The sequence below is a fragment of the Dermacentor silvarum genome, chromosome 6 (genome assembly GCF_013339745.2).
Source record: "Dermacentor silvarum isolate Dsil-2018 chromosome 6, BIME_Dsil_1.4, whole genome shotgun sequence".
NCBI classification, from domain to species: domain Eukaryota; kingdom Metazoa; phylum Arthropoda; class Arachnida; order Ixodida; family Ixodidae; genus Dermacentor; species Dermacentor silvarum.
The window spans coordinates 110,112,629-110,128,941 of record NC_051159.1 but is presented as its reverse complement, the minus strand read 5'-3'; the positions used below and the strand labels follow the sequence as shown (position 1 = coordinate 110,128,941).

At 47.9% G+C, this 16,313-nt stretch overlaps 1 protein-coding gene across 2 annotated transcripts in view; it reads right to left on the bottom strand.

Annotated features, from left to right (window-relative positions):
• LOC119455844 (leucine-rich repeat-containing protein 4C) overlaps positions 1-7,222 on the bottom strand; it is a 29,254-nt gene extending 22,032 nt beyond the window's left edge. The window contains exon 1 of one of the 2 annotated variants that reach the window (XM_049669357.1): positions 6,908-7,222. In XM_049669357.1, the coding sequence (XP_049525314.1) occupies positions 6,908-6,916 (9 nt within the window). In that variant the 5' untranslated portion in view covers positions 6,917-7,222. The remainder of the gene's footprint in view (positions 1-6,907) is intronic. The other variant, XM_037717346.2, reaches the window with a different exon arrangement.
• Positions 7,223-16,313: the final 9,091 nt, after the last annotated feature.

Genomic DNA, 16,313 nt, shown 5'->3' with positions numbered 1-16,313 from the left:
TGAATGACGGCGCGAACGTGTCCACGAATAAAGACGTAAAGACTCAAAGACAGTAATTTTAACCGTTTTAAGAACTAAGCTTAAATTTCACACCAGCAGACGTTTTGTGGGCGTAATTGAACGTAGCACTTTCTCGAGTACAGTTGAGTTGAATTAAGTAACGCTGTACGCCCCCCCCCCCCCCTTTTTTTTTTAAGGGGGCGTGTTGACTTGAAATATATTGTAAGTTATAACTGCCAATGTCTATTCGTTTTAATTTTTTATGTGCATTCATTACTGCAAATGTTGAGTTTCGCAAAAAGCGATGCCATCTGTGAAGGTTTACCATTACCACGACTTTCTGCAAGGTAACAATGGTAAAGAAAATTTACGAAAAGATCGCAGACGGAGTACTTGCAGAAGTGATAAACGTTTACATTCGGGTAATCAATTTGTGCTACTTCAAATAAAAGAAAATTTTGTTTCACCCGTAACGCGAATGAGTGACGTGATAGCTGGCGACATATAATGCGCCGTAAGGACTGTTTCTTGCGGTGATTGTCGGAGTGAAAATATGCATGCGCGGGCGAGCAATCTGCTTCCGAGAATAGTGTGAGTCGTATTCGTTTGTGGGAGTATGCCTCTCGGTTGTTGTTGTTGTTGTTGTTGTTGTTGTTGTTGTTGTTGTTGTTGTTGTTGTTGTTGTTGTTGTTGTTGTTGTTGTTGTTGTTGTTGTTGTTGTTGTTGTTGCTGTTTCTGTTATTTTATTGTTGTTGTTGTTCTCCTGAGCGGTTGTGGCGCATACCCACAGTGGGAGATTGTCCATGAATCGGGTGCTGAAATAGAACGACGCGGTTTGTACTTCCTCTTCTTACCTATGCGCAGCCGCTGGTTTCTACTGAAACAGCCCTTTGCTGCTGGATTTACTCCAGCAGCCATTCTACTGCTGGATTCATTCGGCTTTTCTCCAATTTATATTTGAGCTCCCCCATTAACATGCGCCGCATTATCATTGAAGAAAACAAGATGACGTCAACGCCATCCAGTGAATGAGAAGAACACTTATCAAGACGAAACAGACATGCTGAATCGTTGTCATTACATGCAGAAGAAGAAATTGTAGTTAGGGACAGCCGCCGCAACTTGGAATAAGGCGAGGTGTTAAAACACAAAGAAGGCGCGGACGCCAGACATACATACTGTATACCCGTACACAGATGTCTAGCGTGCGTTAGCCAGTCATAACAGCTGCTGGCTTGATCGCGCTTTTCAGGATCGGTATTCTTCACAGCTGCAGCATCGGTTCATTAGCTCGTTTGTCTGTTTATGTCTTCCGCAAGAATCATATTATGTGCCCCGAATAAATACCATGAAGAAGAAAGAAGGGCATAGTGTCTAAGAGATAGAATACTGTATATTACCAGTCCATTGTTCTTAAGTTCGAACCCTTGCTACACAATGAGAGCGTTTCTTTCTTTCTTTTCTTCGAAACTTTCTCGCAAATTATTTTGAGATTCTAACGATGGGCGGCGGCGCACACCTGCGGACGTAAAAGCAACCAGGGGAGTGAGCTCGAACAGCTATTGCTGTAAAAGAAAAAAAGATGTGGAGAAACCATCGACGATAATTGTCAATGTAACCGAATAGACGGACGGACGGACGGACGGACGGACGGACGAACGAACGAACGAACGAACGAACGAACGAACGAACGAACGAACGAACGAACGAACGAACGAACGAACGAACGAACGAACGAACGAACGAACGAACGAACGAACGAACGAACGAACGAACGAACGAACGAACGCACGAACGAACGCACGAACGCACGTTTTCGAACGAATACGTGCGCATCGAAGAGCTGTGAAGTCGGCGCTCCCCAGAACTCTCTTAATTTCGCGGGAGCAAGCGTGCTATGCACCGGCTCCTTTATCGCCATTCCGGCCACCGACCACTGACCAACCACGAAAACGGAATAGGCGGCTTTTCGCTTTCACAAAGACAGCAAACTGAGAGCACGAAAGACGTTCACACTGTGCCTTCGTGTGGCGCGATTTGGTGATGTTTATGTCGCTTTCAGATCTCTCTCTTGCGCCATGACTCCATTGTTTCTGAGCTGCATTGGCTTCACTCCAGCTGGCGACATATCGTTACGGATGGCATCAGTCAATATAAAACGCGCCGGACAATATCGTAAGTACACACGGGTGGCCGCAGGCATGCTTTGCATCGCCTGCGTTTGTCGATAAAAAAAAAAAACAAAAAGAAAAGAAAAAAACAAGAAGAGAAAAAAACTAAAGTCCTTTATCCTGCTTCGGGTGATAGCAATGCCGTTAATCACGGAGCTCAATGACACCAGTTCCGGAGACAAATGTATACGTGACAGAGTGGTTTTACGCCTTTTCTTTTTTTCTTCTTTCACGTACGGAGTGTAAGTTCTGACAGCCAGGCAATTTCTCGTGGCAACCTCCTCATAAAACACGTAGGTGAAAGTTCCACAGGTGCGGTGGAACTTTGCAGCTTTTAATACAAAATACTGTGTAGGTTTTAAAGGGGTTTCATAGAGTGAAATGTTAGAAATTCCACGTTTTTGTAAAATTGGGAGCGTACTCAGGTTGGTGTCAGTTCGCTGTTAACCACTCCAAGAAACAGTATGTTATGAACGAGACCACGGTAAACATCAAGGTTAATGTTAGATGCAACTTAGCCTACACAAAACGCCCATTACTTTGTATATATTTTTTTCTTGTGTGTGTGCGTGTGTGACTGGCCGCGCGGCTGGCCGCTACTTTGCGTGTATTCGCGGGCTTCTTTCACGCTCGGAAAAACACTTTTATGTAGCACTTATTGAGCAACAGAAAGCTGTATCGAGAGTTTTCCATGTTGCTCTACAATTGTCTCATTCACACTTTTAATTTAATTGTAATATTTGAGAAGTTTATTCATTAATTAAGACTAATTGTGCAATTATGCGGAATACAAGAAATAATATGAGTATCCCCAAGCGACGGCAAACAACACTACCTTGGTTCTGTCCAGCTACACATTTTAAAAGTTTGGCTAATGTTACGTGGGACACCCTGAATATCATAATGTGACAGGGGAGGAAGCAGACACGTGGTGTCTTGCAGCGCCCAAGTCGTATGGTCTCCCTTGATCCTTGTGCAATTTTTGCGTTGAAACATAAAACATTAACACGTTATCAACCCGCTCAGTTTACCCTGCCTTTAAGTCTTTCTTCCTCAATCCTTTGACATCCTGAGCAAAAATGAGACCGAGGATGAAGTCGGATCCAGCGGCACTCGGAAAAACAGAAACTATAAGGAGGATCTCGTGGCCTGCCAACAGAGCGTTCAGAAATTTCTTTCACACTTGTTTCCTAAAGAAGGAAGCAGATAAATGACTGCTTTAAAATTGTACGGTACTGTTTAGGAGTAAGGGCTACGGTCACTACAGAAATCTCGGTGAAGCTTTCGATATCGACAGATTAAAACCAATTCCGCGCCCTCAACCTCAATCCTCTTATCCAAGAGCTGAATATTTGGAGGTGTCCCATGACAAATGAGTGAGCGCGTGCGAGGATTTGTGTCTTGTCAGATAATTTTGCATTCGTTCTTGTTGTTCATTAAAATGTATTGTGCAATACCGTCAATATTGTCAATACCGTACATGTACGACCTCCGCGAACACCCTCAAAATGGTCAATGGCGTACATGTACGCTATCGCTTGTACATTTAAAAAGCGCGCCTCTTTCGATCATTTCTTTCGCTTGGCATGTGCTGCCACTCGACGGAAACACGTGGAATTTTTTACTTGTGCTCGTTAACCGCTCGCGCATCCCGGCGCGTGCGCGCGCGGCGGCGGCAAGTGCGCTCTTCTTTCGATCATTTCTTTCGCTGGGTATGTGCTGCCACTCGACGGGAAGGCGTGGAATTTTTATTTGCGCCAATGGCTCTCCGTTTTTTTTTCTTTCGTTTTTTTTTTTTTTAACGGCAACGGCGCGTCAGCTCTCGCTTGCGCATCCGGGCGCGCGCGCGCGCGCTGCACCGGAGGTACGGTTTTCTCCTGCGGCGGATCCCGCTTGTTGCACTAAACTGATGGCTATCTGGTTTCAAATCTCTCAAAGGGTGACCGCTTGTTACTCGATCGTTTATCGCCCACCGCGGCGCGATTACACCTGTTCCCAGGCAGCCGCGTATATACAGAAACGATGCTGCCGTTTTTGCGGTTCCTTTTTTGGAGACCACAAAAGCTCTATAGCCCCTTGTTGGCGATAAGACGAAGGCTTCTCACTTGTTTCGGTTTCCGGACGTGCGCACAACCATTTTTCAGTGCGCTTATCTTCTTATTCACGAATAGACATTGTGTATTTTACAACACCAACGATTTTTTCCTCACTTTACTGTCACTTTAAAAAAATTACGACCATATTTTTTCGAAATAGGTTCTTTCGAAGAATTTCAATCAGCAATAAAAAAATCGACCCTGGGGGGTCGCATTTGGCAAAAAAAATTCGACCCTCAAATCAGTTGGTAGCACTGTACGTAAACATGTGTGTGCCTCTTCCATTTTGTCGTAGTTTTGCAGCATTATCCCAGGACTTTGGGTGTCTGGATGAAGCAATTACCATATTTTCTATAGCAGTTAACCCATTGCCCATAAAAAGTTGACAGTCGCTTTAGCATACGCTAAAGAGGATGAAGGCGAAAGCCTGCGTGCTCACGAGACATTCATTTAATTACTTGACATTGACATTCTCATTCGAATGCGTTGTTACTTCCTATTGCTTGTTTTCTCCCACCAAAGGTCGTGGCTTCGAGTGCCTTAATTAACTTTATATTAATTAACTGCGCCTTATTTGCCTTAAGTAACACCAAAGGTCGTGGGGTCGACTCCCAGCAACGGTCGTGGGTTCGAGTGTCTTAATTACGTCAATCTTAATGAACTGTACGTGCCTTAAGTAACACCAAAGGTCGTGGGTTCGACCATCAATGGTGCACCATCAATTTGTGTGCCATCAATTTTAGTGCCATTGAATTGTCCGGATGGTGAAATTTTCGAGCCACTTAATAAACTTCGGCCCATGTATGCACTATGACGCCACTCACTCCTTTCAAGTAGCCGGCGTAAGCTCGTCCCCCCCCCCCCCCCCCCCCCCCCCCACTGATCCTAATGACACGGTTATGGCTGTCTGGTATGGGGGCCGTTTTGATGAGCGAATTTGTGTTCATGTGGCGCACATATACAGGGTGTCCCACGTAACTTGAGTCCAAACATGAAGAACATGAAAATGCCACGTCGCTGGACAGAACCAAGGTAATGTTGTTTGCCGTCGCTTGGAGATACTCAGATTATTTTTTTGCATTCCGCCTAATTAGACAATTAGTCTTAATCAATTAATCAACTTCTCAATTACTATAGTTATATGAAAAGTGTCAACGAGAAGATTGTAGAGCAACCTGAAAAACTCCCGATACAGATTTCTGTTGCTCAATACGTGCTACATAAAAGTGTTTTTCCGAGTGTGAAAGATGCCTGCAAATACACTCAAACTGCCTCAAGCGGCCAGTCGCGCGGCAGTTTTGCGTGTATATATGCTGGCGGCGTTGTTCTCTGCGTTGTCCCACGCTCATCCGGAAACCGTCGGAAGACGTCGGAACTCCGGCATTTCTTCTTCTTCTTCGGCAATTCGCAAGATGTGGCAAACATACGCACGTGAATTAAGCGTTCAGGTAGCAATTAAATTCTTAAGTACGCATCCCTGACGTTCGCAGGCATCCTAATATACTACTTAACAATAACATTTATCATCATTATCTGCAAAGATTACGAAGTGCATATTCAAGGTTTCGCTGACGGTCGCAAGTGGCTGCGCCGGAACATCCCCACCAGGCGTCAAGAACGACAAGAGCCAACAGCGCATTAAAAGATAAACTATCGGCGGTGAGGCTAGATATACTTGTCTCGTACCTCGCGATCGAGGTCAGAAGCATTGGAGGCCACCACGTCGATCACATATTTTTCGATAGGCGCGCGTATACCCATACATATCCGTGTAGTGCGCGGAAGCAAGACCTGCGTAAAATATATAGTTAGCACACGCACTTCTCGAGTTCTGAAGTTTCACAGATTCATAGTGCAGTTCGGGACTTAATTGCGATCGCAAATGAAGCTAAGGATGTACGTGGTAGGGTCATGATAGAATTGATAACATCGATACATCAAAGAAAAACAAAAAACAAAAAGAAAGATTTGCCTCTTCTCACTTTACAAACGTACTGCAGGCGACATCCGCGGTTGACTGCCCAACTGGGTCGTAAAAAGCGCGTGCCGCTTCAGCAAGAGTGGAAAAGTCCGAACAAGCCGCACTTGACACAGGAAATCGAGGCGTTGATAGTCCGAGTGAGTCCGAGTGCGGCCAGTGGAGTAAGAAGTGGAAAATGGTGGATGGTGCAGCCGCAATCACTCTGAATGGACAAGGCATTGCCAGGAAAGCGACCATCGGCTTAATCCCCTTTACCATGCACCAAATACTTCCGATGTCACTGCGATTGTACGATGTATTGCGTCGGAGCGCCTACAGTAGACTGCACCGGCCAGATTGATGACAGCTGACGCCACTTCCTATACAAAATCTAGGCACATATAGGAAGATCACATACTATATAGCGTTCGATCCGTGAATCCAATGTGAAGCACAGTGCTCATGTTAGAAGGAGTCGGCACACTGATCGCGGACGTGTTGACATCGCTTCGACAAAGAACCCCAAAGGCCCAAACGCGAGACAGCGCCGCACGCTAGCGCACTGCAACGAATACACGCCCCGTCAAAACGCGTGGGGCAGCTATATATATATTTAGCGACGGTCTACTAATGACCGGTGGCACTGACTGACGAATGAGCATTGACTGGACTGGACTCACCTTTTCCATAGCGGGGTGTATTGGTGGAGCCGTGCGGACTGGAGTCGGCTGTGTACGGTTATTGTTTGGCACCGGTCTATGCGCTGCACGGCGATATCGATAACGCGCTGCGCTTTATTCTTGCAGAAGCACGGCCAGAACGTTGTTCAATCAGTTGAGGACCCGCCTATCTTGCGCGGCCGCTGCCGCCCCTTATCTGGGGCCGTTCTTGTATTCATTGCTTACAGATTTGGGGGACGCGCACAGCCGAACACAATCGAAACTCAAGCCCGGCAAGATCGGCAGCTTTTCCCGGCAAGGCGCGTGAGTGCGACCACACGGCAAGAGCTTAGCGAAAACCAAACGAAGGAATCCCCATGGCAGTGCCGTTCGAAATCTCCAGCTCGTAAGGACTGCCAACTTTATGAATGCCCTTAGATCGTAAATTGCAGATAAGACCGCGACAGCCGCGCTTATGCAACGAGTCCCACTGACCTACTGCAGTCGCGGGTGAAAGATTTAAAAGCTCCTCCAAGACACGGATGTCTTGTCTGCATGCAAAACCCTCGATCTGGAGAAAAAAGAAAGTAAAAAAATACGCTGAAAAAATTGCAGAAGTTCCTCACAAACTGATTCCCTCGAAGAAGGTTATATTGTGAGAGGAACCTTTACAATCGTTTCGGCGACGCGACCGTTATTCGTGGCCGTTCGAAAGAGACCAACTGGCAGAATAACTTCCAAGGCTACGTACATAGCGAATCGATGGTGCATACCATGGAAAAGAGTTGCAAACGCCGCTGCACCCTCCAGTAAGCTACAACACTATAAGCAAGTGATCGGAAGCAGCGCCTCCAAAGGATAGATCACGCGTATACGCTGCATTTCGGCATTTCGGAAAGTCGTTACGGCGAAGTCAGAGCGCACAATTTTGAAGACTGGATCTCGAGCATTTGAGGATCCGCTGAAACGTAGTATAGTTTGGCGAGCTTATAAGTTAAAGCATACGAGCAAAATAATGCCTGACGGTGCCTTACGTATCACTTGAAGCTATACACCTGCTGGGCAGGGGCGTGGCCAGGGGGCACACCGGGAAGCCGGGAACCTGCGGCTGCTGAAGGGGCCTGTTGGGAAGTCCCGCATGTAGCCGTAATTTCTAATACAGGCTTGAAGATCAGTATGCTCACTAAACGAGGCAGTGAACGAATAAAAACTTTGGAAATCTTGCATTTTTGTTTCGCCGTGCATTTTTACCTGTAACGGTTTTATTTTTCTCTCTCCCTGAATGCGAAGAGACCTTCAAAGAATAGGGCATGTACATACTGTCAGAGTCTCTTCCATATCTGTCCTGCAACGGGGAAACGACGGCAGACATTCCGAGAAGACGACGATAGCGTAAAGAAACAAAACACCTTGCAGGGCAAGATAATTTTGGGTCCTTATCACATTTCCTTCACTTCCCAATTCCAATGATATCTGGGCAGCTACTTCAGGTGACCTTTAGAGAAGCCTTTCGCGGTGACATGGTTTGCTACGTGCAGTACAGGGAACATTGCCCACAGGAAGCCTGTAATATATCTGTGGGCTGTTTTTGCACCCACCGGGCCCTTCATCGCGGATTTTTCGAGACCTATATCGATCTTTGTTTCGCCAAGTATCCAAGGCTTCCCCTGTCATAAAATGACCGTGATACATGACTATCTGCCAACTGTTTTCATGATTTGAAACACTGCTGTCGCATGTGATTCCAACCTAGAGGGCCACATATCACAGCGGCGTTTCATGAAACAGAAATTGCGCCGGGCGTCGTCACCGGCTCTGTATACTATGCAAAATGCACAGGGGTATGGATGCGCAGTTGTTGGCCACAGATAATTAGAATGAGTGTGTAATAACATTATGGTGCAGATGAAAACTGCTTACTTCTCCTTGTTAAACACAGCTGCTGTGTTATCCCAGAAATTAAGAATTTGTATTTATATTCACACAGTGAATGGTGCAAAATTACACGAGACGACATTTCATACTGATTAAAACCGTATACGTACCGCGTGACCTGCCACCAACGTGCTCGCCTCACTTGCCATCAAATACACCCGTGCACTTCCTCAAGAGAGAGAGAGAGAGAGATAGAGAGAGAGAGAGAGAGAGATAGAAATAGAAGAAAAGTAAGGCAAGGAGGTTAATCAGACCCACGTCCGGTTTGCTATACTGCACTGGGGGAAGGGGGTATAGGGATGAAAAGAGGGAGAAAGGAGATAGAGAGTGCACAGTTTCGCGCACATTTGAAGCTTTCCACCGAGTTTACACACGACCGTCAAGACCTGTCGACTTGAGGTACTGCAACAACGCTTTCGTCGCTTTCTGTGCCATCGACGCGTACGGTCATGGTCCAAGGATCTTCAATTCCGAAAACGGTCTAGAATCCAGCCGGTTCAAAGCTGTCCGGAGAGCTTCACGCTCGACGTCGTACTGGGGACAGAGACATAAGACGTGTTCAATCGTTTCTATAGTTCCACAAGAGTCGCACATGGGCGTATCTCCCATTCCAATGTGGAACAACGAGTAGGCCCGTGTAAATGCTACCCCGAGCCAGAGGCGGTACAATACTGTCGCCTCAGAGCGGGAAACTTTTGATGGCACTAGTAGCTTTAAGAATGGATCAAGTCTATGAAGATGACACTTCGGGAGGTTGGGAGAAGACCAATATCTGTGTGTCATGGCTTTAGCCATGGTATGAAGCTTTCTTGTAGCGTCGGTCCTGGATAAGGGAATTGGAACTGGCCGGGTTTCCAGGTGGGAAAAAGACCTGGCGGCTTCGTCGGCGAGGTCATTACCAGCAATGCTAGTATGTCCAGGTAGCCACTGAAGTATAATTTCATGCCCTTTAGCCATAGCTTGATAGTGGTCTTCTCTTATCTCATATACCCGCTGCTCATGAGTCCTGTGATATAGGGCAAAATGCAGACTCTGAAGCCTTAGAGTCGCAAAACATCACCCATTTCTGTGGTGTCTCTTGCAGGAGGTATTTTACAGCAGCACGCAGGGCAGCAAGTTCTGCCACCGTTAATATTGCCATGCGTGACAGATTGAATTTGACTGTAGTTTTCGAAGCCGGAATGACAACGGCACCTGAAGAGCTGGTAGATGATACCGAATCATCGGTATAGATGTGTATTCTGTCCCCGTATGCATCATTCATTAATAGCAACGTAATCTGTTTCAGAGCTATTTTTGGGTGATTGGCCTTTTTTACACCCGGTATACTTAGGCGCACCTGAGGCTGTTGGAGACACCACAATGGGAATGAAGGCCTTGCTGCTGGGGTGTATCCTGATGTAAAACAATTTGGATTGGTGATCATAACTTCAGAAAACCTGGCACGAGGTCTCTGCGAGGGCAAGAACGCCAAGTGATGATCGGGGACGCGGGAAATATGACGGATATGCACCCTGCGACAATCGACAGCAACGTAAGTTAGGATGAGATGATCTTTGGCGAGGGCGATTGTTGCAGGTGTTGACGCGCAGCGAGGAAGTCGTAAACAGGTGCGCAATGCTTGGCCCTGTAAGCTCTCCAATGAGGGAACATTTGACTTGCACGTATTGGACAACACTGGAAGGCGGTAGAGTAGATATCCTAGAAATAGAGCTCTGTACAACTGAAGCATACAGCGTACAGATGCGCCCCATGTTTTCCTTCTCGGCCTTTTGGGCTAAGATTTAAAAAAATCGCACTTCCTTAAAAAAATTATTTTCCCTACCAATAGAACTTTCGCGCCTTCAAATGTTTTATTGCGATATCAATTATAGGTACACTCCAGGCGATTTCTCGCCATCGTCGCCTTCACGATGTTCCGTATAAAATCCAAGTACGATAAGATCCTATCGAGCCCCGCGCACCGTATGCTGTGGGTCCGAGGGAAAGCTTGCGACGGTGAGCCAGCCGAGAATGAATGAATGAATGAATGAATGAATGAATGAATGAATTCTGGGGTTTTACGTGCCAAAACCACGATTTCATTATGAGGCACGCCGTAGTGGGGGACTCCGGATTAATTTTAAGCCCATCTCAACATGCCCTAAATGCAGGGGACACGGGAGTTTTTGCATTTCGCCCCCGTCTAAATGCGGCCGCCGCGGCCAGTATTCGACCCCGCGATCTCGTGCTTAGCAGCGCAACACCATAGCCGCTAGGCCACCGCGGCGGGCTGCCGAGAAGGATAGTGGCTTGACGCCCGACCCGTGCGCCTAATGTTTGAGGCCCCATGTGATCAAGCGCGCATTTGGGGAGGGGGGTCAGGTGAGCGGGCGTCTTTTCCTTTAGCGCGGCCGTGGCTGCGTTTGCTGTCCGCGCCGTTGACGCGGCCCGGGCGTCCTATCTTGGAAGTAATCTGCGGCGGGTGCAAAGAGGGAGAGCGGAGTTGGCTGGTGGCTTCATGTGCGCTGTCTTCCCGCGCACCTAGTGTTGCAGGTCGCGTAATCTCACGGTTCGGAGGCGCATTGCAACGAGGCAGCATGAAGCCTTCGCTCTTATCTGCCTGCTCTCTTGATCACACCAGCGTTGCGAGAGCGTTTCGCTGTCATCGAATGATATCTATTTTGCCTGTGCGTGCGTGATACCATGCTTGTTATTTTAATTATAGTAAGCGAATGTTACACTGCAATTTATACGGCAGATAAACCTACGAGCATTACATCGTGCAGTTGTTTAATACTTTGCTATCATTACAATCCTTCATATTTAGGGCGAAACAGCATTTTTTTCTTTCGTGAAGTATACGCATGTTTTACGTTGAAAAGTCGCGCTGCTGCCTTAATTACACGGACAAGTTGGTTCACACGTTTGAACTACTGTTAAAAAGCACTAAGATTAAGAGAAGGCACATAAAGAGGCAGGGCGACTATAGCCTTGAAATTTGAAGAAAAAAAAAACGTAGTTCATTCTGCGTCAGATTTCTAGCTCTACGGGATATTTTCTATCTCGCCAAACAAAGCTAGAGGCAGATCCACACGTGTCCGCATATAGCATAACCGTCGTCACATCAGCCAGTCATAATGCCCATTGAAGTTGTGATCTTTCTCGACAGGAGTACTTTTCAAGCCTGGATCGATATTGAGAGTACGTCGGACGCGTTTGCAAGTCGCCGACATAAGAATAGTGGAGACACGCTGGCTTCTAACTTGACTGACTGCAAGTCTGTTTTGTCCTGCCGATTTGTGCAAGCATCACATACGTGCTTACGTGCTTTTGCGCAGTAGCTGTACCGGCGCGTCGAGAAGGCGGCGCGGGTTCTCACATTGTCCGCTGCAAAAACGCGCATGTAGGAAGGGGAAAGAGAGCGCATCATGCCGCTCGTATAGCTGTCCCGACGAGGCACCGATAGCAACGGGTCATGCCGCTGGTAGCTGTCACGACGAGGCACCGAGAGTAATGGTATTCAGAATCGGTTAGTCTCATGATCAGTTAGCCGATACCGAACCGCGGGCAACACCGCCCAGTGTTTTGCTATTGAAGAGTGAAAGTTACACCTTGCAGAAATCTCCACGCATGCAAATCACGTTGTGGCATAGGTGCTTCACGCAAATAAGCACACATCTAACAGTTCCCTCTTTCTGCAGCTGAGCGCGTCCATTAAACAAATGAGCGACTACATATGAGGACCAGTTTCCTGTACTAGTCGGCTAGAAGTCAAAATCAATAAACGCTGCCGACAACCGATCGCATCACTGGTTCGTCGTCGTTGATGGATTATTAGCGTGATTTTTAGAAGCTCTTCATGGCTTTGCAATAAGAAAGGAATAGACATATAGATCACCCGAAGGAGTTTTTCTTCAACCTCCTTGGTTCACCCTCCTTTAAGAAATGGCGGAATGGATCCCGTAGTCATGCATGGATGTCTGGCGGAGGATCGAATTGTACCAAACTACGCCGCGAACGTTCGGCGTAACAACGTTCAGATCGTGGTAGACGAAGTTTTGTTCATCGTACACTGGGACGGCTGTAGGTCATGGGAAATAACCGATGGCGCGTGAACGCTATATACCTAATTGTGCGACAAAAAGAAACCAGTAAGTACAAATATAAGAACTTCATAAGCATGCAGTGTCGTGCATGTTTTTTGCTGCACTTGGCGCGTTTTAATGCGATTAGCATTCTTAGGATACTTCGCACACTTTCCAGTATCGATCCATCTACACATGCCTGTCTATAACCGTTTTCCCACCAAGTTGGGTCACTGTGTAGTCCATGCAGTAGCGCACCCAGGATCTCTGCCAAGGTGGGGTTGACAGTTTGCCTTAGTTTGTCAATACCATCTAAACAGCACTAATTTCAATTTCTTCACGGTAAATTGTCAGAAAATGCGCTTTCTGCGCAACTTTGTGAGTGTACAGACGATTGCGCGTCTTACATCTTAGTTGCAGTACTCAAAGGCGCAGGGAAAGAAAAGGGGTTGAACAAAAAAAAAAAGGGAGGGGGGGTTACAACCCCGAACCCCCCCCCCGTCGGTGCGCCACTGAGTCCATGGTCGTATAGCGTCGGGCAGCTGTGCTGAGGGAACCGAATTCGAAACCAACCGTCGGACTGAGGCACTGGGTATGTGCCAGAGGCACAGTCAGAGCAGAGCGGGGGATACACAGGGCCCATGCCCCCCTCCCCTTCAAAATTCCTGTGTACCAGAATTCCGCCAACTCAGCCCCCCCTCCCTCCTCCATCTCCGGTCAAGTGCATGACTCCTCCCCCCCCCCCCCCTTTCCTCCGAAAAAAAAAAAAGAATTCCTGGCTGCACCACTATAGTATGTCCCGCTCTTCAATGAACCTCTTTGATGCCATTTGGGTCACTGTGCTTATGCCGCTCTTCAAAGGCAAAAAAAAAAAAAGTAACAATTTATCCGTCGCTAGGGTGAATGGAACTCGCGTCATATATCTTCAATGAATCTTGTCCGATTATATATTCTCATACGCGCCTCAAGCAATATTCGCGGCGGCGCCGCTAGAAGGTGCAGCGTGTCCAGAGGGGGGGGGGGGGGGGGGAAGCATCAACCGGTCAGTAGTCGAGATAAGCGAGAGAGAGAGAGTAAAACATTTACTAGTAAAAATCAATAGTCGTTTTGTGGTCGGACCTCCTAGTCCGGAAGACCATTGGTTTTTGCCGCCGTCCGGGCTCGGTTGACCAGGGCTTGTTGCTGTTCTGGGTCCGAGCTGGACAGGGTCGCCTCCCACTCGACTATCGTCGGATTATGCTTGGCCGATATTGCCGGATTCTGTTGGCACGCCCAGACCATGTGGTATAACGTGGCCGTCTGGGGACAGAATTTGCATTGCGGATTGTACGTCATAGAATCTATCTTTGATAATACATAAGGATTTGGAAAGGACCATGTTTGTAAGCGTCTCCATGCTACCTGCGTTGCCTTATCTAATTTGGGATCAGGCGGGGGTAAAGTGCGTCTACTCAGCCCGGAGGTGCTGTAGGATCTCAGAATATGAAAGAAGGGGCTGAGGATCGTCCTGGTCAGCGAGAAGTTGTGCTGTGGAGGAATCGGCGGAGTCCCGGTGTAGAAGTTCTCGGGCAGAGGCATGAGCAATCTCATTGCCTCAAACTCCCGGGTGCCCTGGTACCCACAACAGCTGTTTTCACTGACCCTCTTGACGATTGGCCGCAGCCTGTTGCAGTATTGAGTGTGCCAGGTGGCCGACTTGACCTCTTACGAAGTTGCGATACGCTGCCTGGGAATCCGTGAGGACAAAGGTGGCTCTTGGATTACGCATGGCTAAGGCTATACCGGCCTCTTCCATGGCTGTGATGTCTATTCCGGTGGCCAAGATGCAGTCTACCACCTGTCCTCTGTGTACAACGGTTGCCGTGGAGCGGTTGTGCAGGGGTCCGGCTGCATCTACAAAGAAGGCACCTGCTTGATCCGAATACTTGTCGTGGGCTTTGGCTCTGGCAGCTCTCTTGTTGTCGTGGTGGACGGGGTGCATATTACGTGGCAGCGGGCGAGTGATCATAAGCGAGAGACGCTTAGAGTATTGGTAGAAAAAAATCAGGGAAGAAGACGGGATTCATTACAGGCATAGGGAGCGGTACAAGGTAGACAGTTTTGAGATAGAGAAAGTTGATGAAGGAGATGTATACAATAATGCTAGAATGAGAAACATATGTATAACATTTAACTCAAGCAGGCTAGGTGAGTATTTGTCACCGCCCCATTTCAGAGGGGGCGCCAATAAATCGTCATCATCATCGAATAAGGTCACTGGAACCTGGTCGAACTTCCAGTGACTTTAATAGGGAAGAACGAGAGGAGCCCCGCTGTATACACTTCTGATACGTGACGCGTTTCGGCGATGGCAATACGGTGTTCGCTACATTGCTTTTATAGGCGCATTGCCGGGAGGACTAGGGGGGCACTTGTCCCTCCTTCCCTATTCTCCAATGTCAAAAGTAGGGGGAGGGGAGGCAAAATGTGCCATTTGCAACCCCTCCACTATTTAAAGCGCGCTCTGTCGGCTGCACACCGGGAAATCCAACAAAACACCTGAGTACAAGTTTTCTTCAAGAATAGCGGCCACGTAATGATGCTTTCTTTATTGCGATAGCAATTATATGGACACTCCAAGCGCATTTCTGCCGTCGGCGTCGCCGTCGTCGTGAGGTTCCGTATAAAGTCCAACGGCGATAAAATCGTTGCCGCGCGCCGTACATTGTGTGTGCGAGTGAAAGCGTACAAGGGTGAGCCGGCAATCGCGGCTCAATGTAGCGCACGCGAGGGAGGAAGTCAGGCCGGAAGCGCGCGGTCTTCTTTCGCGCGCGAGGCACGGGGCGAGGCGACGGAGAGAGAGGGATTGCGTTCTGCTCCGTCGGCTGTAGAGGTACTGTATATGCTCCCCTCAGGGAGCATATACAGTTAAACCTGCTTATAACGAACCCCATATAACGAATTCCTGGATATAACGAAGTTTTTCGATTTCCCGCCGTTACTACATAGAAGCACATGTATTTGAGACCTCTACGTAACAAAGTGGCAGCGGGAGACCCCCTATAAATAACGAATTTTCCCCGCCGACAACCTAGAGATTTCGCCCCAAATTTTGTCATTATTGCGCGAGCAGCAACCGGAAGCACCTTCTCCGCCGCGACGGAATGCGAAGTGGCGGCGTCGCGCTCGAATTCATGGCGACTGAGAGGCGAGAGCGAGCGCACGTGTGCGTGCGTGCGAACGTGCTCGAGGCGGGCCTGCATCCCTCGACCCGGCGATCTTACCGCTGCGGGCGTGACCGTTTCCCCTCCCTTGATTCAAACCTGATTCCGCCGATTGCTGCAGCTGGCCTAGCCCGCCAAGCCGGCACTCTCCTTTTCCAGTTGATGTTGCCGAAGGAAAAAAAAAAGTTTTTTTTCGAGTACGACCCTAAATTTGCGCTACCA